At 36.9% G+C, this 22,672-nt stretch overlaps 1 protein-coding gene across 1 annotated transcript in view; it reads left to right on the plus strand.

The window, feature by feature from the left end:
- The first annotated feature begins 4,170 nt into the window (after nucleotides 1-4,170).
- LOC311591769 (protein disulfide-isomerase TMX3-like) overlaps nucleotides 4,171-22,672 on the plus strand; it is a 33,797-nt gene continuing 15,295 nt past the window's right edge. The window contains exons 1-8 of the mRNA XM_084803408.1: nucleotides 4,171-4,369; nucleotides 5,203-5,257; nucleotides 8,871-8,910; nucleotides 10,164-10,287; nucleotides 15,403-15,448; nucleotides 16,672-16,752; nucleotides 19,092-19,191; nucleotides 19,829-19,906. Coding sequence (XP_084659534.1) covers nucleotides 4,273-4,369; nucleotides 5,203-5,257; nucleotides 8,871-8,910; nucleotides 10,164-10,287; nucleotides 15,403-15,448; nucleotides 16,672-16,752; nucleotides 19,092-19,191; nucleotides 19,829-19,906 — 621 coding nt within the window. The 5' untranslated portion in view covers nucleotides 4,171-4,272. The remainder of the gene's footprint in view (nucleotides 4,370-5,202; nucleotides 5,258-8,870; nucleotides 8,911-10,163; nucleotides 10,288-15,402; nucleotides 15,449-16,671; nucleotides 16,753-19,091; nucleotides 19,192-19,828; nucleotides 19,907-22,672) is intronic.

The raw sequence follows: 22,672 nt of genomic DNA on the forward strand, positions 1-22,672 counted from the left end.
TGAGTTCTAAACCTAACACTAACCCTAACCCTAACCCTAACAGTAACCCTTATCCTAACCCTAACCCTGAGTCCTAACCCTGAGTCCTAACCGTAACCCTAACACTAACACTAAACCAAACCTCAACCCTAACCCTTACACTAACCCTAACCCCAACCCTAACCCTAACTCTAACCCTGACAGTAACCCTAAGCCTAACCCTAGCCCTAAACCTAAGCCTAAGCCTAACCCTTACCCTAACCATAACACTAACTTTAACCCTAACCCTTACCCTAACCATAACACTAACCCTAACCCTACCCCTAATCCTAACCGTAAACCTAATCCTTACCCTAACCCTAACACTAACCCCAACCCTAACCCTAAACCTAAACATAAGGCTAACAATAACCCTAACACTAACACTAACCCTAACCCTTACCCTAAACCTAACCCTAACCCTAACACTAACCCTAAGAATAACCTTAAGCCTTAGCCTAAACCTAACCCTACCCCTAACCCTAACCCTTACCCTAAACCTAACCCTGACCCTTACACAAACCCTAACCCTAACACTAACCCTAATCCTAAACCTAACCATAATCAAAACCCTAACCCTAACCCTAACCCTAAGAGTAACCCTATGCCTAACCCTAATTCTGAATCCTAACCCTAACGCTTACCCTAACCCTAACCCTAACACTAACCATGACCCAAACCCTCAGTCCTAACCCTAACCTTAATCCTAACCCTTACCCTAAGCCTAACCCTAACAATAACCCTCACCAATATTCTAACCATAACCCTAACCCTAACCTTAACTGTAACCCTAACACTAACCCTAACCCCAAACCCAACCCTAACTCTAACCCTAACCCCAACAGTAACCCTAAGCCTAACCCTAAACCTGAGTCCTAAACCTAACCCTAACCATAACCCAAACCCTAACCCAAAACCTATCCCTAGCCCTAACCCTAACACTAAACCTAAACCTGACCATAACCCTGAATCCCAACCGTTGCCCTAATCCTAACACTAACCCTAACCCTAACCCTAACGCTAAACCCTAACCCCTAACCCTAACTCTAACCCTATCCCTAACCCTAAACCCTAAACCCGAACATTATCCCTAAATCCTAAACCCTAACCATAACCCTATCCCAACCAGTGGAATCGCTCCGAAGAACTGAGTCTAAAAAGGTCTACTTCTCCTGTTCACATTAACCTCTTTTCTCTCCTATCTAGAGTAGGTAGGTTGGAAGGGAGGTAAAGCATTAAAGAACCCCAAATAAAGTAGGTTTGAAAAAGTTCAAAGCCTACATGCTCTGGCAAGGAATAACATCCAAAGGCCTTCCAGGTCTGGGTGATCTGGCTGGAATGATACACTTTTAATCCCTCTGACTGGAATACAGACATGCCCTTGGTACACACCTTTCATCTCAACAACACCATCTAATTGAAGGGCAAACAAAGTGACAAATCAGAGAAAATACTTGACAGAATGAGTCAGAGATAGGATATGCCCAACTCTCACAGGAACAGACAAAAAATAGAGGCTACTTAAGAGCAGTGCAGAAAGAGTAGAGAGAAGGAGAGGGAAGCTCAGTGAGCTCAGTTCAATTGAGTTCAGGCAACGCAGTGGAGTTCAGCTGAGTTCATTTTGGTGCAGTTCAGCTAAGTGCAGTTTAATTCAGTTGAGTTCGTGTGGCTCCAATTCACTTCATTGCAGTCAGTGCAATCTGTTAAGGTAGTCTTTTACTCTCCTGAAGAAACTGATGTCTCCAAAGCTTATTGCCTCTGTCTGCTAATGTAGGCCTAGTGTTTGAAGCTTCTAGCCTCTGTACAATTTTATCTACATCTAGAATGTTTTCAGCCTCTGAGATTTACCGTTGAACAAACTCACCCACTATTGGTCTTTCTGAACTCTTGCTGGCAGGTTCAACTCAGCTGTTGTTGCTCAACTTTCTCTCCAAGATGACTTATTCAGCCTGGCTTCTCACTCAGCCTCTGACTGAATTGCTCTGCTTGGCCTCAAGCTAACTCTAGCAATCTGTCCTAATGTTCTGGCTCCTCCTCATTCTCTGGCTCATTCTGTCTTCACCTGTGTCTAGCTTGTTCTATCTTCAAGCCCTGTCTGTAAATCTCTCCTAGTAAAACAATTTCTGAATTCCACAAACTGAACTGCCACGAACTCAACTCCACTGCCTCTCAACTCATAACTCAACTGAATTGACTAGAACTCAGAGATCTACATATGTAGCTTTGGCTCTCCTGGACTCACTCTGTGGTCCAGGCTGGCATCAAAATCACGGAAATCCAACTGCCTCTGCCTCCTAAAGTGTTAGGTTCACAGGCATGTCTGCCACCATGCCCAGCTGCTGCCCTGAGTTCTTAGGTTTCAGAATTCTATCACTGGTTTACACCTTCAGATTATGGGTCTTACTTATCTTGTGAACCACATCCAATAAATCTTTTCCTACTGTTTTTGTTTTGCTGGAAAAGTATTGGTAATAACTGTTTTTTAATAAAAATAGATAGCATATCAGCACATTTTAGAAACTGATTCTACTGCTTTCTTTATGGAATTATTTAAAATCTGAATTAATTTATCTAAAGGCTAATTCTAAAATTGATTTCATTCTTGAATGTGTTTTCTTTATTTTTAATGTTTGAGCTTTAACTTTTTATATATTTACAAAGTTGTTCATCCTGCTAATTTATGCTGTATGTACAGCTGTATTAGTTACTTTTCTCATAGCTGTGATAAAATACTTGAAAGAAGTAATTGGATTTTCTTAAAAAATTGGTTTCAGAGGGTTTAGTGCAACATGACTGGGGAAGGTGCTGAGGCAGAGGTGGGTATAGGGCAACTGGTCACATTGCACTGGCAGTGAGGGAGCAGAGAGCCCAGGTGGTGTGAAACATGTAAGTCCTGATCCTAAGGCTCTGTTTCATCCAGCTAGGGACCATGTCCAACCAAATATTAGAACTTCTCTAAAGAGCACTACCAGCTGAGGAATAATTAATATACGAACCTGTGAGGGACTTTTCTCACATATTCCTTTTTCCCTTTCTCCTTCCTCTACTCTTCTGCCTTTGTATGCTCGGTTTTCATAATATAAATTCTAAGAACTAATGTAATCCAAATCCTCTAGCACTTCATTCCTACTAAAAAAAATTTTTTTTCATCAAAGTCAGTGACTAACACAGGGACCGACTTACAAGTGTATTGTTTTCATAAACGTGTCGTAATAAAGTATGAAGGATGCTACAAACATTTTATACTAAGGATTTCGGTCTACAGATAATCAGGAAACAGTAAAAAACATAACCAAGAAGATATTATAATTAACTTCCTTTTTTTAAATTTCAGAAGAAGCAATTCTCTTTTTATTCTTTCACATTTTAAAAAGTATGATGAACTTGGATCAGTGTGTGCGTGCGTGCGTGCATGCGTCCGTGTGTGTGTGTGTGTGTGTGTGTGTGTGTGTGTGTGTGTGTGTGTGTAAAATGCACTGAGTTTCACTGCCGCTGCTTACATAAGCATAACAACCTGCCACTTAAGAAAATGACACATACAACACTGGAGCAACCATTAACTGTTCATTGTTCTCCCATCCATAATGGCATAGTAATTAACCTATTTATAGGATTCTAAATAAGTATTTACACAAAGGGTGTCCGAGCTCAGCAATCTAGCCCTCTATTTTAAAGCACGATTTCCACCTATCAGTGTAACATCTCGGTGTACAAGTGAGTTCACTGGACTTAGTAGCAAGTTTAAAACATGAGACAAAACTCAAGCTTACAGTGCATGTTGGACCCTACCTCACCTACAGCATTAAGTTCACCCGACAATGCCGTATGTACATTCTGAGGAGAGTCCCATGGCACACTCGCACCGTCACAGGAAGAAGCCCACGCCTAGACCCACGCTCTTCAGAGCTCTGAGGGAGAAAAGGCTCCGTGGGAACTCGAATGCGCCTGCGCCTGCGTCGCGCCCTGCGCCTGCGTCGCGCCCTGCGCCTGCGTCGCGCCCTGCGCCTGCGTCGCGCCCTGCGCCTGCGTCGCGTCGTGCGCATGCTCAGCGGCTAAGACCTCCGGACTACCGGGACCCTGAAGGGTACCAGCCCGCCCCGCCCCGCCCCGCCCCGCCCCGCCCCGCCCCGCCCCGCCCCGCCCCGCCCCGCCCCGCCCCGCCCCGCCCCGCCCCGCCCCGCCCCGGCGTTGTCTACCGCCCAGGTCTTCCTTGCTTTCTTTTCCGGGCAGGCGGGCCTTGGCTCCGGGGTTTGTATGTCTCCGGGCGCGCTCATCGCGGGGTCCACGCCACGCTCCATGGCGAGTGCTGCGGAGCGCAGGAGCTGGGCCGCCCTCTGGCTCTGCGCAGTGGGTGAGGAGCGCGCGGGGCGGTGGGGAACGGTGGGAGGTTGGGCCGGGTCGGGGTCGCGCCGCGGGGTGCTTAGAGTATTCATCCGACCTCCTCCGTGGGTCGGGCTTCCTCAGCGGGACTCTGCGCTCGCAGACGCCCCGAGAGTACGGCTACCTTCTCTGCGACCAGGAAGTTTCCGTGACTCCATTGGTAGACGGACAAGGAATGTCGAGCCCCAATTAGCCGTAGGTTACAGGGTCTTGTTACAGTAAAAGGCTTTCCTTGCCCAAGCTAAAGAAGAGGATGATGCCTAAGGGCAGATCCTAGTCAGATATCCAGAACTGTGGTATAAAGAGAAACCATGCGTCTTTTAAGCTCTCAGCCCTCTGCTGTCACGGATATTTGGGTTCTCTGTGGTTCACCCCTTGATTCAGCCACCTACTTAAGGTGTGAGTCTTTTTCCTACCTATTTTGGTGAATTGTATTTGGACTTTATATCGAAGGGATAAATGCTACTAGAGAAAGGGGAAATTATTTTAATGTCTAGGGCAGAAAAATAGCGAAAAGGAAAAATAAAACGAGAGTGGAAATATGTAGAACAAACAACTATTATTATATGTACTTTCATAGTGCTTGTCCCTTGCAATATGATTGCATGCAGAGTAAATTTTTACTGATTGGATGAACTAATTATGCTTTTGTGTCACTTAAATCTTGTAATGGATCATTGGTGAGGTTTGGTTTTTTTTTTTGATAGATAGTAAAAAAAAAATTCAAACATTGAATAGGCAATTTAGACTAAAGGTAAAAACAAAGTAATGAATCATTTATCTTCTACATTTTGTCCTTTCCAGTTATTTTACTTGACCTGGCTGTCTGTAAAGGATTTGTAGAAGATCTAAATGAATCGTGAGTATACATATATGTGTAAAATACTGTTAAATACTGTTTAACTTTGCCTAACTCAGATGCCTTCTAAATATCCACACATGAATCTAATCTTTTAATAATAGGTGCTGTGGTGACTGATATTAACATTGTCAGTTTTGTTTCAGGAGTTGTATAGAGTGCCTGCCATTTACATGCAAAATGGAAGAGTGCTGCAGAGAGTTCTGCTAATAGTTATAAGGTGAAAACCCAACAAAAGTCTCCTTATTGTTTTTTTTTTTTTTTTTTTTTTTTGGTTTAATCATACAAAGTTAGCGCTGGAATTCGGTGCTTAATCTATAGTATAACAGGTTTATTCGTGAGATCTTGCTCACAATAGGTGGGAAAACTAGCTTCATTGCAAAATTCGTCAGTATTTCTGCCTTCACGGCAACTGACAACAATCTCTTCCTTGGCAGGCCACATGGGTGCCTCTCCCATACCAGATTTGGTGTGCAATCAGTCTCTGGAGGGACTTGTAGCCAAGGACTCAAGCTTCCCATGCCAACCAGGCTCAGAAGTATACCAGCATTCCTAGCCTACTTGTTGGTACATTTTTTTTTGGCATTTTTTTCATATACTTTGCTACTAAAATGTTCTTTTTGAAGTCTTTAACTTAGTTACTTTTCTACTTATAGAGAGGCAGAAATCTTTTCTTCTGTGTTCTTCATCAGTGAGATAGATTTCCCTGTCTGTACTTCATCTGCATGATACTTGTATGGTACTATTTCATGATGGAAACAAACACCACCTACCAAGGAGCTACTATCTTTTTTATCTTATATCTTTCATTGTTAACAGTAGATGAATCAGTACTTATTACTTCCAGTTTTGCTTTTCTGTGTGAAATGGTGTGGGCGTGTGTTTGTAGTTTGTATATGTGAGCACAGCCTTTGTATGCTTGTGCAGAGGACAGACGAATACTCTGGTAGTCCTGCTCTACTGCTTTATGTCTTTGAGACGGGGTCTTTCCATTAACCTGGTTCTGGCCAGTATCTAGTAGGCCCCAACACTCTTCCTGTCCCTACCCTGTAACACTGAGGATCCAGGCATGGTGTTAGCTTTTTTTGTGGGTGCTAGAATCTAAACCCTGATCCTGCTTGCACAATAAACTTTCTTACTCACAGAACAATTTCTTCAGACAATTTCAGTTTGTTCCTTGTCCGCATTATCCACCTTGGCACCCAACTGTGTGATAGAATGGCTGTAGTAAGTAGTATGGTCATTTGAATACAGGTACTTATGGATTACAAAGAAGTATGAACATCCCATGGGTTCTAGTCCTAGTGATGGGCATTGAAGTTGTGTTTGAAGATTATTTATAGAAACTATATGTTTTCCCAACAAGGAAAAAAAAAAAGAAACTATATGTTTAAGGAAAATTCTTTGATAGCAAGAACTCAATGGTATCTTGTGGGGTATTTCACTTTCAACCACTTTTTCATACTTCTCTCTTTTTTTTTTTTTTTCTTTTTTTGCTTTTTGAGACAGGGTTTCTCTGTGTAACAGTGCTGGCTGACCTGGACTCTCTTTGTAGACTAGGCTAGCCTCAAACTCACAGTAATCTGCCTGCCTCTGCCTCCCGAATGTTAAGATTACAGGTGTGTACCACCACACCTGGCTTCACACTGCTCTTATAATGGTAACTGCCTGAGCAGGGGAGGTTTCACTTTTGGTAATCATTTTGCTCCTGAAGTGGATGCTCACCTGAAGGCTCTTTCATTACAAAATAGAGTACCTTGCTTGATGCCTGAATGTGAAAACTGAACTGTATCTTGTCATAGTGCCAGCCAGTGTTTTCACTCAGATATACAAGACAGTGCTCCATGAAAAGGGAATCCAACTGTGAAAAGACACCAAAACAGTATGGGGGGGGAGCCCCATTTGTCACATCCTGGTGAAAGCTAAATATCCTGTGCAGGGAGACTTCCGAAGCCTAAAGGCATGCCATCCTCACCAGATGAAACATGTTGAACCCCTTATATTGTCTGTAATATTACTATAGACCTAAATGCAGTAATGTGTCTCTGGATGTGCATTGACATCCTCATGCTTTGTGCCGCCTTGCTAGGTGCTCTGCTGTATTTGCGTCCTGCTCAGACTTTCTGAGAGCATTGCATCTGATGGTGGCCCTAGAGTTTTGAGCTAACTAACTGATGGAATTTTACAAGTTCATTATAGCCTGGAATGTGAATCTCAGACATTGACCCCAATGCAGCAATTCTGGATTTGTTGCTTTTCACCAATATTTTATGAGAGCTGCATCCTTTACCAAAAAATGATGGGATTCCTCCTAAAATCCAAGTTCTTAATAAAAATAATGGGCCAATCTTTTTTAAAAATATATTTTATTAATTTATTCATATTACATCTCAATTGTTATCCCATCCCTTGTATCCTCCTATTCCTCCTTCCCTCCCACTTTCCCCCTACTCCCCTCCCCTATGACTGTGACTGAGGGGGATTTCCTCCCCCTGTATATGCTCATAGGGTATCAAGTCTCTTCTTGGTAGCCTGCTATCCTTCCTCTGAGTGCCACCAGGCCTCCCCATCCAGGGGACGTGGTCAAATATGGGGCACCAGAATTTGTGTGAAAGTCAGTCCCCACTCTCCACTCAGCTGTGGAGAATGTCCTGTGAAGGGGCCAATCTTATAAGCAGTGTTTTCTAAGTATAACCTTAGGCCACTGCGTTAAATTTCCTGCACAGGCTCAAAATAGAAGAGTGAAGAGCTTACACAAACATTGTCATCCCTCAAGACTCCTGGAGATTAGTTCCGGGATTTTAACAAAGTCTGGATGTTCAAGTACATTATATAAATTTATGATATGCTATATATGATAACTTATTTACATGTGTCTTTACACATATTACATATATATAACTTATTTGCATGTCTCTTGCACACATCTTCCTTTGTATTTTAACTCATTCCTAGAGTTCATGTAAAACCTAACAAAGTATAATGTAAATAGTTTTGCTGTATTGTTAATGGAATAAAGACAAGAAGCAAAAACTAATACTTGTTCAGTTTAGAGGAGCCCCTTGTTCCAAATGGAATACCAGATTAAGGAAACAGACTGCATTTGTGGTTTTCCCAAAAAGTTCTTTCTTTTTTATAGTTTTTCGATTTTTTATTTTTTTGGTCAATTTTCAATTTTAATTCTTAAAATGTTTACTGGATAGGATAAGATTTAACAGTCACTGAGTAAAATTTTTATGTAAAACTTTTATTCAAAGATTTTGTTCTGTAATGATTAGTTCAATATTTTTACTTAAGTGGCAGATTTATAAATTATACTAATTGTAGGGGGTCTGGAGAGATGGCTCAGAGGCTAAGGGTACTGACTGCTCTTCCAAAGGTCCTGAGTACAATTCCCAGCAACCACATTGTGACTCACAACCATCCATAGTGTGATCTGATGCCCTCTTCTGGCCTGTAGGTATACATGCAGGCAGAGCACTGTATATATAATCAATAAATCTTTAAAAAATAAATAAACAAATTATACAATTGCAATAATAAATATTATTGGCAGGGACAGTGTTTGTAAACAGAAATATAAAATCAGATTTATTTTTCCTTTTGTTTTTAGATTTAAAGATAATCGAAAAGATGACATATGGCTTGTTGATGTGAGTATGTAAATTTAAGTATCAATTTTGCTCTCTGCAAAGAGAACAAATTTGTTTTCTCAGATACTGATACTTGTATTCCCCCCATATGTATGTGGGTGTACATGTATGCATGCATATTTGTTAAGTGTGCATTCACTTGTGTGTGTTAGTGTACGTAGTGTATGTCTGTGCCTATGAAGGGCAGAGGTTGACACTGTGACTTCTTCAGTTGCTCAGCATCTTATATAATGTAAGACAGACTCTTTCACTGATGGAACTCAAGATTTTTTTCTATTTTGGTTAAGTATCTCCCCATCTTTCTCCTGTGTACTTAGACTTTTGTATTTAAATGACCCTGAGAATTTTCTAGTGCCTGGCACAGAAATTTATTTTGGATGAAATGCTGAGAATAGGGTTATTCTGTGGGAAGCTGTAACCTTTTCTTATAATGAGGTGTTGTAGATTATATTTTAAGGAGATTATGTTATGATTTCAGTGTAGACTTAATTCATCTCTTAATTATTTTGAGAACTTGAGTTATATTAATATAACAATAATATCAAACGTACTTTCATCCCAATACTGAGCAAAGCTAAATTTGGGGGTTTGCTCTAACAAATATCGGGGGGGGGGGGAGTTCGATCCATGAAATAGAACAAGATAGCAGAGTTGGTGACTGTTAAGGTAGAAGATAGGACCTGAGAATCTACTGCTTAAATCTTTCTTCTTTTATTTCAGTGTGAACGTTCCATACTATCAACTTTAAAAATAAGCCTTATTTCATGAAAATAAATAAATACTGTGTTAATATCATATAACCCAGGGATCTAATTAAATCTGATGGTTCTGTGATATGAAGGGCTATGGTTCTGATCAACCTGACTTGTCCCTGTGTCACATTTCTCAATGATCACCTCTACTCTGCTAGTGAAAACAATAGAACTAAGGAAATTCACCTACCTCTTAACTTTTTGTACTAAGAACATATTTTTTTATGAACACAGATTGTATGTGGTATGGTACATGCTTGTTTACTTAGTGTTTTTATATAAACATTGACACATTTGCACAGAATTAGAGACTTTGAGTCAATCACATTTCTATTCTAAATAGATATTGATAGTCAATTAAAATAAAGTTAAAATACTAGTTTTGAGGTATCTATCTATATTTATCTGTTTTGTTATATTGCTTGGATAAATTCTTTGAATATTATGACTGATCCTCATAGTGATGCAGCTTCTTAGTGTGTTTTCTTTCTTTCTGTATAGTTTTATGCACCCTGGTGTGGCCATTGTAAAAAACTAGAACCGATTTGGAATGAAGTTGGGCTTGAAATGAAAAGCATTGGTTCTCCAGTTAATGTTGGAAAGATGGATGCTACTTCCTATTCTAGTAAGCTCATAGTTAATTATTTTATGGTTCTAATAATAGAAATATTTTAATTGAAACTGTTTTCAGGGTGAGTAGAAGAGATGTTTGTTTTATCATGTAAAATTATCATAATAACTTTAATAACTTAATACTTTAAGGTTATATACTTTGAGTTAAATGAATTAGCTATTAAAATTTTAATAAATAATGTGAGCTAATCTTATATTTTGGTTGTGAGCTTAGCCTTTAATGGCTGAGCCATCTCTCCAGCCCATGTGAGCTAATCTTAATCATAGTGTAGACATGCAAGCCATTGTTTGTTCCTAATTGAGTCCACATTGATCATAATATATTATAGGAGACTACTATAGAAAAGTTGATTTTGTAAGTGCAAGCTGAGGAAAAAAGATAGGGAAATAAGTAGAAGTTTAAAAGGTGGACTGAGTTAGAAAAAATAAGTGAGGGTTAGGAAGGTATTGAAAGTAGAAAATGAGATTAATAAATGGATGCAGAAACTGAATGAAGCTGAGACAAGTATAAGTACAATAAGCCAAATCTGCCCTGCTGCCTATTTTTATAAATAGAATTATTCGATGCCACAGTCATTTGTGTATTGTTATGTAGATTATTTTCATGCTTCTTTGTCAAAACTGAGTTGTGACAGAAACTACATGCCCCATAACATAATCTTCATTAAGAAGTGTCTTAAGGGAAATAATAAAAGAAGAAATTAAGCTTAGAGAAGTGTGAGGTATCAGAGCAATTTGGAAAGAGCTTCAGAGACAGTAAGGTTGGTACTGCCTATTGCTCTTGTGTGTGAAACTGGGAAGGCTTCTGAAGATCCTAAGCTTTGGCTTTATCAGTAAACATTTAATTGTGATATTTCTTTACTGGCTGTTTTGAAGTTTGAATGATGTGATACATGTAAAATCCTTTGTGTTCAATAAAATTAGTTTCCTTCTCTTTTACTTAGGAAAGAATTGTGTTATGTGGCAATATGTATGCTTGCTCTCTTTAAAATAAAACAAAAATGAGACAGGCTCTTTCCCTGTAGTTCAGACTGGCCTGGAACATTCTATTATGTCCCTGGACTCATATCACTCTTCTTCCTCAGTCTCCCAAGTACTAGCATTACAAGTATGAAGCAACACACCCAGCTACTTACTGTCCTTTTTTTTTTTCTTTAGGACAGTAAGTTTATGTTCTAGATTGTACTTTGGGTCAAGACAGGCCCATGTTTTTAATCTCAACTCTTACATCCTATTTTGTGGCTATGAAAGAAGCACTTAACCTAATTTTAGTTTTTTGATCGATCAGGGAGCAGTAATCTTTAGGGTGGTGAACATTGCATAATGTTTCATACTTAAAACCCATTGGTGTAGTAGATAGTGCATCTGATGATACAGAAGGAGCCATATTAAGAGTTTCCTACGTCAGGCAAAGTTTTACATTTTATCATTTGTCAATAGGGAGAGAACTCATTTGAGGAAAAGCAAATGACTTGATAAAAGAAATGTTTTGGGCAGAAACTTGTAAGATGAAGGAAAAGATCAATACATACAGAAGGATAATCTATATGAAATGTTATAGGTATTCTGTGTAGGGGCCTGGAAGCTTAGGCTTGAATGGAAACAGCAGAGCAGTAAAAATAATGTTCATAGTAATTTGCAAGGCTGAAGGTATAGATGGGATAAACTGTAATCCTAGATGTACTGCTGTATTGCAAGCAGGACATTTTGCTTTTTGTTATGTTCAAGCTGTCAGCTAGTTTCAGTTGGCAGTTTTTAGTTTACTGATGTTAGTGAATTAGTGATCTAGAATGTAGATGAGTTGTCAGAGCTGGAATTACTAAACCAAATAAATGAACTTTTGAATACTAGAAGGAGATAAAATGACTGGCAGACCCTTGTTGTAGAGAGGAAGGATTATATGCTTGGATTGGTATGTTTGAATTAGTTTTTGACCGTATTAGAAGAGTCTGGCAAGATGGCTCTGTGGTTAAGAGCACTTTACTGTTGGAGAGGACCTACCTAGGTTTGGTTCCAAGCATCCAGTGGGTGGCTCATAACCACATTTAATTTCAGCTTCAGAGGAGCTCACACACATATTTACTTATGGTGCAATCATTCACTTGTCCACTCAATCAGATTATACTTCTTAACTATTTATGAGCCTCCATTCCAATCTTTAGAGATTGTTTAAAGGTCAAACAAGTTCCATTAGGCCAAGAAATGCTTAATAACCTATTAGAGAATGAGAAATAAACTAGTAAGTGCCAAAAAGTCTGGAAAATGGCAGATTAATTGATCATTTGAATCACTTATTGGAAAATACAATGGACATATAAAGAAAAGTCATTAGAAAAAATACATATAATACATGTAATGCATTTAAATTGTAAATATCTTAAAGATAAACTGTGTGATGCCTCAGAGATATTACATTAACTCAAAACACTTATATTATCTGATATTTTAAATTTAGTATTCATTAACTGACCCTTTTAAAGGGGTTCTGTGATTAGGAAAATTAGCCAAGTGAGAGATAGAATTCCTTGATGGTAGAACACTCCCTTGCATGTATAAAGCTAGTAAATTTTGTTTGGTAGTTCAGGTGAGAAAGTGTTTTACATGCTATGAATTCGTTTATAATTTTCTTTTTAGCCACTCTAATTGGGACTTCCCCCCCCCCCACTTTGTTGTTTTGTTTTGTTTTGCTTTGTTGTTTTTCGAGACAGGGTTTCTCTATGTAATATCCCAGGCTATCCTGGAACTCTTTTTGTAGACCAGGCTGGCCTTGAACTCACAATGATCCACCTGCCTCTGCCTCTCAAGTACTGGAATTAAAGATGTATGCCTCCATGCCCATTGGTACATTTTAATTTCATAGGTGTGATTATTACAGCTTATATTTCTCGTTCACAAAACATTGTTATATAGAGCTGACCACACAGAAAATATGCATTTAACACATCTTGTGTAAACTGCATATCTTTGGGAAAGGGGAAAGAGAAACTCATACATATGGAACACTGTCACCTGCCAAGTATTTTACCTTGTGTGATACACTCTGTGGATATAGACCAGTGAAACTCTTCTACTTCCCCTTCCAACTTACAGCCCAACCAGAGCAGTAATACATTCTTTCTTCTTGTTGTTAAGATGTTTTTAATAATTATTTACTGTTAACAGTATTTTGTATCCTTTCGGCCTACAAAGCAAATAACTGACACAGGGAGACTGAAACTTTAAAGCTGCCAGCACTTTGCTGGGCAGAATCTGAACTGATTCTAATCTGCTCATAAACTAATCAAACTATTCTAAGCCTTGTAACATACATATATTCCAAGCACTTGCCACTATGACCCATTCCTCCTCCAACTGTCAAAAAACCTCTCCTCACTCCAGCCTTCAAACTGTCCCCTCCCCTCCAGGAAGTCCCGCCTCTCACTTACTGTTTTTCTGCCTAGCTGATTGGCTAAGCAGCGCTTTATTGATGGTTGATACAATTACTCACTCAGCATTCCTCCACAATGTACACAATGTTTTGTCTGCATGTACACCAGAAGAGGGCACTAGATCTCATTACAGATGGTTGTGAGGCACCATGTGGTTGTTAGGAATTGAATTCAGGACCTTTGGAAGAGCAAGCAGTGCTCTTAGTTCTTAGGAATCTTGTCACTAATTTAATAGGCCAAACATGGTCTATTACAAAAGTCATTCTTTCATAGAAAAGCTGTAAAGTCAGCATTCATTTACCTAGAAGATAACTTAATGAGTGTTCCTTCTATGATGGTATGTACCAGTTGCAGAATCATTTCCCTATAAGCCAGCACATGCCAGACACATTCTAGACATTGGTAATACACCATTGAACAAAGGGAAACTGGGCTATTCCGGTACATAAACTAGAAAAGAAACAATATCCAATAAACATAAATAAGTTATTTTATCATTGAATATACCGTCTCCAATGTACTGTACAGAAAAAGAATGTACTTTTTAGTATGTTGATAAACATTGATAAGTATTCATAAACTGCTGTCTAGAGATCACATAGTTTTGTTCTTATAATTCTCAATGCTTCCTTAAATACCGCAAAACTTTAAATACAGACATTTTGATGCAATTGAGAGTTAAATTGATAAAGGACTGATTTTTTTTTAAGCCACCTGTCCTTGTTATTCTTTGTTGTCTGTACAGTTATAAACTTTTGACTATTTCATAGATACCTCTCCTGTGCATTTTGGACATTGTGTTTCTCAATATTTGGTCTGTCTACCTGTGTTAAGATTACCTGAGTACTCACTGTTAGTTTAGAATCCAGACACCCACACTGCCATATCATTTGAAAATATTTCAGAGTAGGTTATGAGAATAGTTTTGAAGGCATTTTGAATACTTCTACTGCAGAACTTAAGTTGAAGAACCATAAAGTAGAATATTGGTATGTAGTTACATGATTTGGGTTTGGTTTGAAAGAGGGCTATTCAAAGCAGTCATGTAGAAATAAGATTATTTGACAGTAGCTTATTCTCAGTTGTATAACTGTGACTGAAACAAATAGACACAATGAAACAAATCCCAGTGTATAGAACTTTTGAACTGGAACTTTGAATTAGTATGATTTATTTTTCTTTGTTTCAAATAGTGACAAATTTTTTATCCAGTTTTAATTAGTAATTAATCTAGCATGTCTTAAAACATCTACACATACACAAATATCTACTCTTCCAGGAATCAGTGCTAAAAGTATTTCTCATATAGACGTTAAATTGTATAGTTTCCTCAAATGTTTCTTTCTATTGTGGAGCCCCTAAAACCCTGCTTACTCTCCAGCCTACATACAGGCTTTACAGTAAGGATTATGTCAGCCTCACTTGCACTGGTACCATTCCTATTCCTTGTTCTTGTTAAAGGATTATGTTTGCAAATTTCCTTTCTAGACTGCAAAACATTTTAGTCTACGACTATAATTATAAGATAATGAATGCCATGGTTTTCTTCTTTGTGAGATTTAATACTTAAAAACAATCAAGTTTATATAGATATACTTTTTTCTGAATAAAAGGCTCATATTACTTAGTTTTCTCAGTTTAAAAGGAACTTAGAAATATTTATTCTTTTTCTTATCAAGGCATTGCTTCAGAGTTTGGAGTTCGAGGTTATCCAACAATTAAGCTGTAAGTTGAGTGTTGTATGTTTGTCTGTATGGTTTTAATAGTTCACTCTGCTTATATTTTACTTATTCTAGTACTTTCTTTGGAGGGCAAAGGTTTGGGTTCAGCCATTGTTTTTAAGCCAAGAGTACGATCAAAGGTGAGAAAGTTCACCTCTATACATCTTCATATTTAAGTGTGTGGTATACAGCTAATTCAGTAAATGTGTTCTGGATGTTTACTGTGTAACATGCACTTACACTTACACTTAAGGTGTACATCATAAATTATGAAAGGTCTCTTGAGGAGCCCCAGTATGTTTCTGCTTTGCCACTGCAAATCACATCTAAGAGATTTCATTCTTGTATAATTAATGACACTAACTTTATTAGAGAAAAATGATAAATATTCATTTTAATCTATGTGTACTAGAGAAATTAAGTTGGAAAACAATGTGGTGAGTTGGGAAAAAATGTTTTAAAATGATTTTGCTAAATTTTCCTGTTTTTTACATTAATCTTATTTTCGTGCTGTGAGCAGCTAAGCCATTTTTTTTTTCAGTTTTTTTATTTTAGGTAAACTAACTTTACCCCAATATTTTAAAACCCCCAATTTTTTATATTAGTCTGGGTTTTTTTAATTGACATTTTTCCTTTGTTTTTAGTTTTGTTTTGTTGAAAATGTTATTCTATTACAGTGTATGTTAATGGTCCTTTCTCTTTGTTATTAAGAGCTCTGTTTTTGCCTATTAATTGCTCTTTTGTATCTGTACAGTTGGTTAAATATAAATTTATTCATTGACATGTCTTTTGGAAGATAATCTGTGTTTTAGGAAAACTATTTTTATGCCTAATTCATGATGCATGTTGGGGGTTTTGCTACCACCAAAATAATCTAGTCCCTAGTCCTTTTATTTTCCGCTTGATGGAGAATAATTAAAATTACTCTGATTTAAGCTCTTGACTGTAAATGTACAAATTACTCACTTTTCTGAAGGTTCATACTATAACTCTACACTACAGATTAAAATGTATCTCTGATGTGTATGTGGCACATTGCCTTTTCCTGTGCATTGTAAGTTGCTGGTTCTCAGGGGACTCTGCACACTCTGCTTTACACAAGTGCGCTGCTCTTAAAGCTTCTTCTTATTTAGTGTTTTATGCATTTTAAGCTTATACTTTAGTAGAGGAGGATTGAGAGTAAATATGAGGACGATTAATTTCCAATTCTTATCTTTTATTTTTAAGATTAAAGGGAGACTTGGCATATAATTATAGAGGACCACGGACTAAAGATGATATAATTGAGTTTGCTCACAGAGTATCTGGGTAAGTTGAAAAAGCCTTTACTATATGATTCTAGTATTTGAAAGAAATGTATTTTAGTAGATTATATTGAACATACATATTTTAGATATTAAATGTGTTGAATACATTTATGAAAATATAAGGTTATATAGCATATGCAGTGAAGTTCTGTAAAGATAGATGATATAGTTTATGTTAATTTTTTTCTCCAATGAATTTTAATATATTTTCAAAATTTTTATTATAGATATAACAGTCTGTCCTATATATTAAGGACATCCTAAGCCCCTACCTCAACTCCTCCCAGAGATGCTTGAAACTGCCTAGTACCAGATCATATGAATGTTTTTTTTTCCTTTCTTTCAAAATATCTTGTACTTCTCGCTTTTCACTTAAAGGAAGCACTTGATTTCCTTTCTTTAGTATCTGGATTTCCAATGTCACTAACTTCTGCACTTTGTTCCATTGATAAACAAACTAAGGATTACTTGCTCACAGCCCTGAGTAATTTACTGGCTGTCTCTGTACTCTTTGAAGGAAAGCAGTGTACAGTGGGGCTTCCTGTTATTCAGAACAGTGCACAGTTTAACTTATGGACTGGTTCCTGTGGAAGTTTCTACTTAGTATTATCAGACCATAGTTGTTATGAGTAATTGGAAACATGGTAAAAGAAATTAGGAGTATCTGTTAGCAATTTCATGAATCTTATTTTTTAGAAATAGTTCTTATGTTGTAATGCCGTGTATCAACTTACATAGCGTCTTCTCTAATTTCAGAGTCTTAAAAGAAGCCCAGATGTTATTGCTCTTAGAGACTTGGGGTTTCATTTCTAGTTTGTGGTGATGAAAATATTTTTTTAAATACATCTAAATTAATTTTCTTTGCCATCACATTTTTTTTCAATGCTACCTGCAAAGTATTCTGGCAGTATTGGCTTAGCTAGTGACATAGTTAAAACCCAGTGAGCCATTTGCACTGAATTACCAATCTTTGACTTATTGCTGATCAGGAAGTAGATCCTTCACAAGCAGTTCTTGCTGATTTGAATGTGATTTTTAAAAAACAAGATATCTACATCTTGCTAATGTGTAAAGAATATCAGTGTTTATAATTATATTTGTAATATGCTTATGTGTATCTTTGTGAAGAGCACTTGTCAAGATCAATTTATATTGGCTTTAAAGTTCTACACACTTTATTAGCTTAATAGGATATATTGGTAATTATAAATAGCTTGAGGTTGAAACAGGATAGGTTCGTGGTGTAAAATTAAGCCTCAAAATATTTGTGTAAATGCACAGATTTAGGAATGATCTTTGTTATAGTTTGTGACTCTTATATGTAATTTCAACTGTATTTTCTCATTTTGATTGTATATTTCTCTTCATTTACTGTGTGAATAAATAAATTTTGAAACACGTTTATTTGAGGTAAATGACGCTAGTGGTATATACACTTGACTCTCCTGTGGCTTCAGGTAGTTTTATGTTTGGCAGTTATTGATTGCGTTTTTCTTTAACTGTAAGAAGAGATTCTCCTGATGTGAGAGTGCCTCTGGAGTAGGGGAGATTTCATGACTCAGTTTAGAGTTGCATCACTTGCTGGTTAATTATGAAGGGTTGAAGCAGAGGCTCGGGAGAATGATGCAATGACCTTAAAAACTGTGTGTTTTGAAAGTGTTCACTTCGCAAAATAGGTTCTGTTTATTTTATAAGTTTTGTCGACTAAAAGTATGATAATCTATACCATATTTTTAAAAAGAAAGCATTTATTTTATCTCTTAACTTTATAAGTGATATGTTTTATAGTAACCTTTATTGTCATTCATTTATCCATTTGTTTTAAAAATGACTGTTTATTAAATTTTGTAGGAAAGCTTTCTCTTTGTGCTTCCATTTTATTTTTCTGAAAATAAATAGTAATATAAATTAGAAGCTTGGGACTTTGACCTCTATAGGGTACTTAAGAAGTATGTAGTATTTAAATTGACACATATTATATAAATATTAACTCTTGTTGACTCCTGGGATACTATTTCTGTAAGTATGCTTTTGAAAAGGAAAGAATTCTCAGGTGAATTGTCTTGCTTTTAGCCAAGGACTATAAATGGATGATCATTCTATATCTCACTAATTTAAAATAGTGTCGATGATGTCTAAAATGATTTGAAGCTGTCAGATTTAATTTTGCATACTACATAGAATTTTACTATGTAGTACACAAGTACCATAGGCTGAAATTTTACTTGAGTGGGTTTGGTGATATACATAAGTGCAGATAATACATTGCTAAAACATGTCCCATAAGAATGAATTGTGCTCTATCTTTAGTTCACTACCATTTGTTTTGTTTTCACACAGGGCTCTGATTCGACCTCTTCCAAGTCAACAAATGTTCGACCATGTACGGAAGAGGCACCATGTATTTTTTGTTTATATTGGTGGAGAATCACCCTTAAAAGTATGACATTATCTTTTTTTTCCACATGAACAGACATGTTGTAATTTTATGTTTGCTATGCAGCTATGATTCTTCCAAAACTTTGAAGCAAAATATTTTAGCTTATCTATTTTTCACAATGAAAACACTTTCTTTAGTCTCTCTTACTAAATTTACAATTATGAAATTATCAAATTGAAATTAAGTGAAATTTGGATAAAGCTTGCCTGCCTTAGTTTTTTTTTGCATCACTTTTTCGTACTTTAAGTGAAAGACTGAAAACTGTTGTTCAGATGTTACCTTTTTAAAGCAAAGCACTGTGCTTAAGTTTACTTAATGTATATGTGTATTTGTGTATACTTTTCTTATTGTCACCACCATCATCATTAATCATCATTGCTAATCTCTATTAATAAACCTGAGTCGACTTTGTGTTATAATTCATCAACTCTTTTTGAAGGGGAGGGTAGGATCACTTAGTTGCAATGGTGGTTTGCCTTCACAACAGTACATTTGTTTTAGTTATAGTGTCTTATTTCACTGAAAGGTAACATGGTAGGAAATCTTTATAGTATATTATAGTTAATTGGATTATTAAATAAGGAATAAATTTTTTATCTTTAATGTTTAAGATATCCTTTTTCTGTTCAAATTATAGGAGAAATACATAGATGCTGCTTCAGAGTTAATTGTGTATACATACTTCTTTTCTGCCTCAGAAGATGTGGTTCCTGAGGTAATATTTAATATTTGATTTAATGAATTTTGATTTGGTTCTACATGTCAGATTTATTTGTAATGTTGTATGAAAAGTTTTTTACTACTGATGTCGACTGTTTATAATTCATGAACCAATGCTTCCACAATCATGGCACTTAGAGATTGTGGTTACATTACATTGGTGACCTTCTTTCTTTATGAAATAATATTGGTAAGCAGTGATATATATCAAACCCCAAAGGTGCTTTTAAGTAATAAATTATGTATTGTTGCAAATGCAGTCTACTCCTGGCCCCTCACACCCAGTAGTAAATAAATACTACAAAAACAAGACTCCAGAGATGCTACCAAAAGTAAGTGGACATTGTGAGAGTTGGGATATGTAGGGATGGACAGCTGTTTAATTTTTTTGATCCAAAAAGGTAAGGAAAGAGGGAGGTGTGAGCAGAAAATATTTGAACTGAAGCCTGCTTGATGTGAAAGAGCCTCACACAGGTCTATGGATAGAATATCAGAAAAGAGGAGATAATTCAAATGCCCAAGACAAGAGCATAACTTGCATATTTGAACAGCAGCACAGTAGCCAGTCTTCCTATATCACTGTGAGAAGGGGATAGAAGCAAGCAGAAGACAATTCTTGTTGTATATTTTACAGCATGTATAATGAAGGTGAAGTTCATAAGGAACTCAAGTCGGTTCATTTGAAAGTGCTAAGAGCACAATATTGTGAAAGTAGATTCACAGATCACTTAACCTTTGAACTTGGGAGTCAATAAGCAGGTGAATATGAAATAACTTAGAGTGTACTCTAGCACACTGGTTCTCAACCATCCTAATGCTACGATGCTTTAATACAGTTTCTCATGTTTTGGTAACCCAACCATAAAATGATTTTCATTGCTATTTCATAACTATAATTTTTGCTATTGTTATGAACCTTAAAATGTAAATGTCTGATATTCAGAATGTGTGATATTCAATCCCTGTGAAGTGGTAGTTTGACCCCAAAAGGGTCACGACCACAGCTTGAGAACCATTGCTTTAGTACATAGGTTTTTATGTTACAATGGAAATTCTGAAATGTTTTCAACATGTTAAAGAACCTCTACTTTTGCCAATCTAAATCCACTCCAGTTTACCTATTTTGGTAGAAGACATATTATTTTTTCAGAGCACATAATGTTCATACCCTTAATTTGTCATTTCTCCTTTTTTTAGATCTAAGTATTAATTTTTATATTTTACAGTCAGATCCTTCCATTTTGGTGTACAGATGTGTTATTTTTGGCACATGCAAATAGTTGTGTAACCACTATCTCTTTGAAGCTAAAGAATTAGCTGTACATGATATTTATTATACAACTGGAAATAGAGGCAGGAGCTCAAGGCTAGCCTGGGCTACAGTGAGACTTTATATTTTAAAAACAAAGAAAAAACTAAAACAATAGAGAGCAGACCAGCACCTCCTGTAATGTAAACGCCATGGAATGTAAGGAAGAGATAGATATGGAAATGGATTATCTGCTGTAAGTCCTTCCAAGAAAGGCCACTTCATTGCTTTGGAAGGGAGCAATGCCTCATGCTAACACAGAAACTTCCTAACATTTTTGTGGGTGAGTGGCCAAGAAAAGGCAAATCTAGTCATGATTGAGAGCTTTTTTACTACCCGATATTATGATAGTATTATGTAATTTTTAGTTACAATGTAGCAAGATCATTTATCATATTGCCTCTGTGCTGAGATGTACCTGAATCTATTCACTGTTACTTTTGGGTTACATATACTCATGGGTAATTGCCTAGCCTAATTTTTCATAATTTTACCTGTTTGAAATACATACAAAATAGAAGGAGGTACTTTTAGATGATTCCTTATGAATGCCAATAGTATTTAAAAAGTAGTTTGGAGAGTACTTGTTGCCTAATGTCATCCATAATTATCCTGGGAGGTAGATGTTGTCATTGGCTTTAAGTTTCTAGGCTGAGGCAGTTGAATCTAGATGAAGTAACTGAGTATCACAAAGCTGATGAGTACTGGGGAGTGATATCCTTAGGTAGACTGTTAAAGCATTGGTCCTACTGCTCTGTGCTCCAGAATTCCTCCATCTTTTCCTACTCAAAATATTATCCATGGTCTTATAGAAACTCTTAAGAGTGGTCCTTGTCTTTTCTTATGTCAGGCAGCATGCTTCCAGGGAGGTATCTGAAAACATAAAATTTAGCTGAATTTAAGATTGTACTCTTTCTAGTCTTCAGTAGTGTGGGTGAGGGGTTATTTCCTAGTTTTTTTCAATGCTTTTGAAATTAATTGTAGGTACTTAATGTAGAAAATAAAAATGGTTAATAATGTTTATTATTAAAAGCCTGTAATTGTTATGGTGGTATTATTCTCTAACCTGCTACCAAATCAATAAGTACACAGACACCTGATAGATTTTAGATAAGCCTTATTTTACCTGGGGCTGAGCAAATATTTCCCCTCTCAACTACCCTTCATCTCCCAGTCCCATATCCTATGCCAATTGCTCTAATAATTCCTATCTGGGCTACTTCCCCCCCATCCATAAATCATAAATACTTGCACGTGTTTCTCACCTGGGCTGCTTTGCTCCATCCATCATTAGAGCTGCTCCTCCAAGCCATTTGCTTCTTTTCCTATCTCCTCCCCATGAACCTTAGCTCCACCTCTCACTTCTGCCCTGCCCAGGCTTCAGCATTTTGTTTTGGTTTTTGATTTTTGGTTTGTTTGCTTTGTTTGTTTGGTTTTGGTTTTTTTGTTTTT

Source organism: Acomys minous, assembly GCF_964271855.1.
Source record: "Acomys minous genome assembly, contig: scaffold_34, whole genome shotgun sequence".
NCBI lineage: Eukaryota > Metazoa > Chordata > Mammalia > Rodentia > Muridae > Acomys > Acomys minous.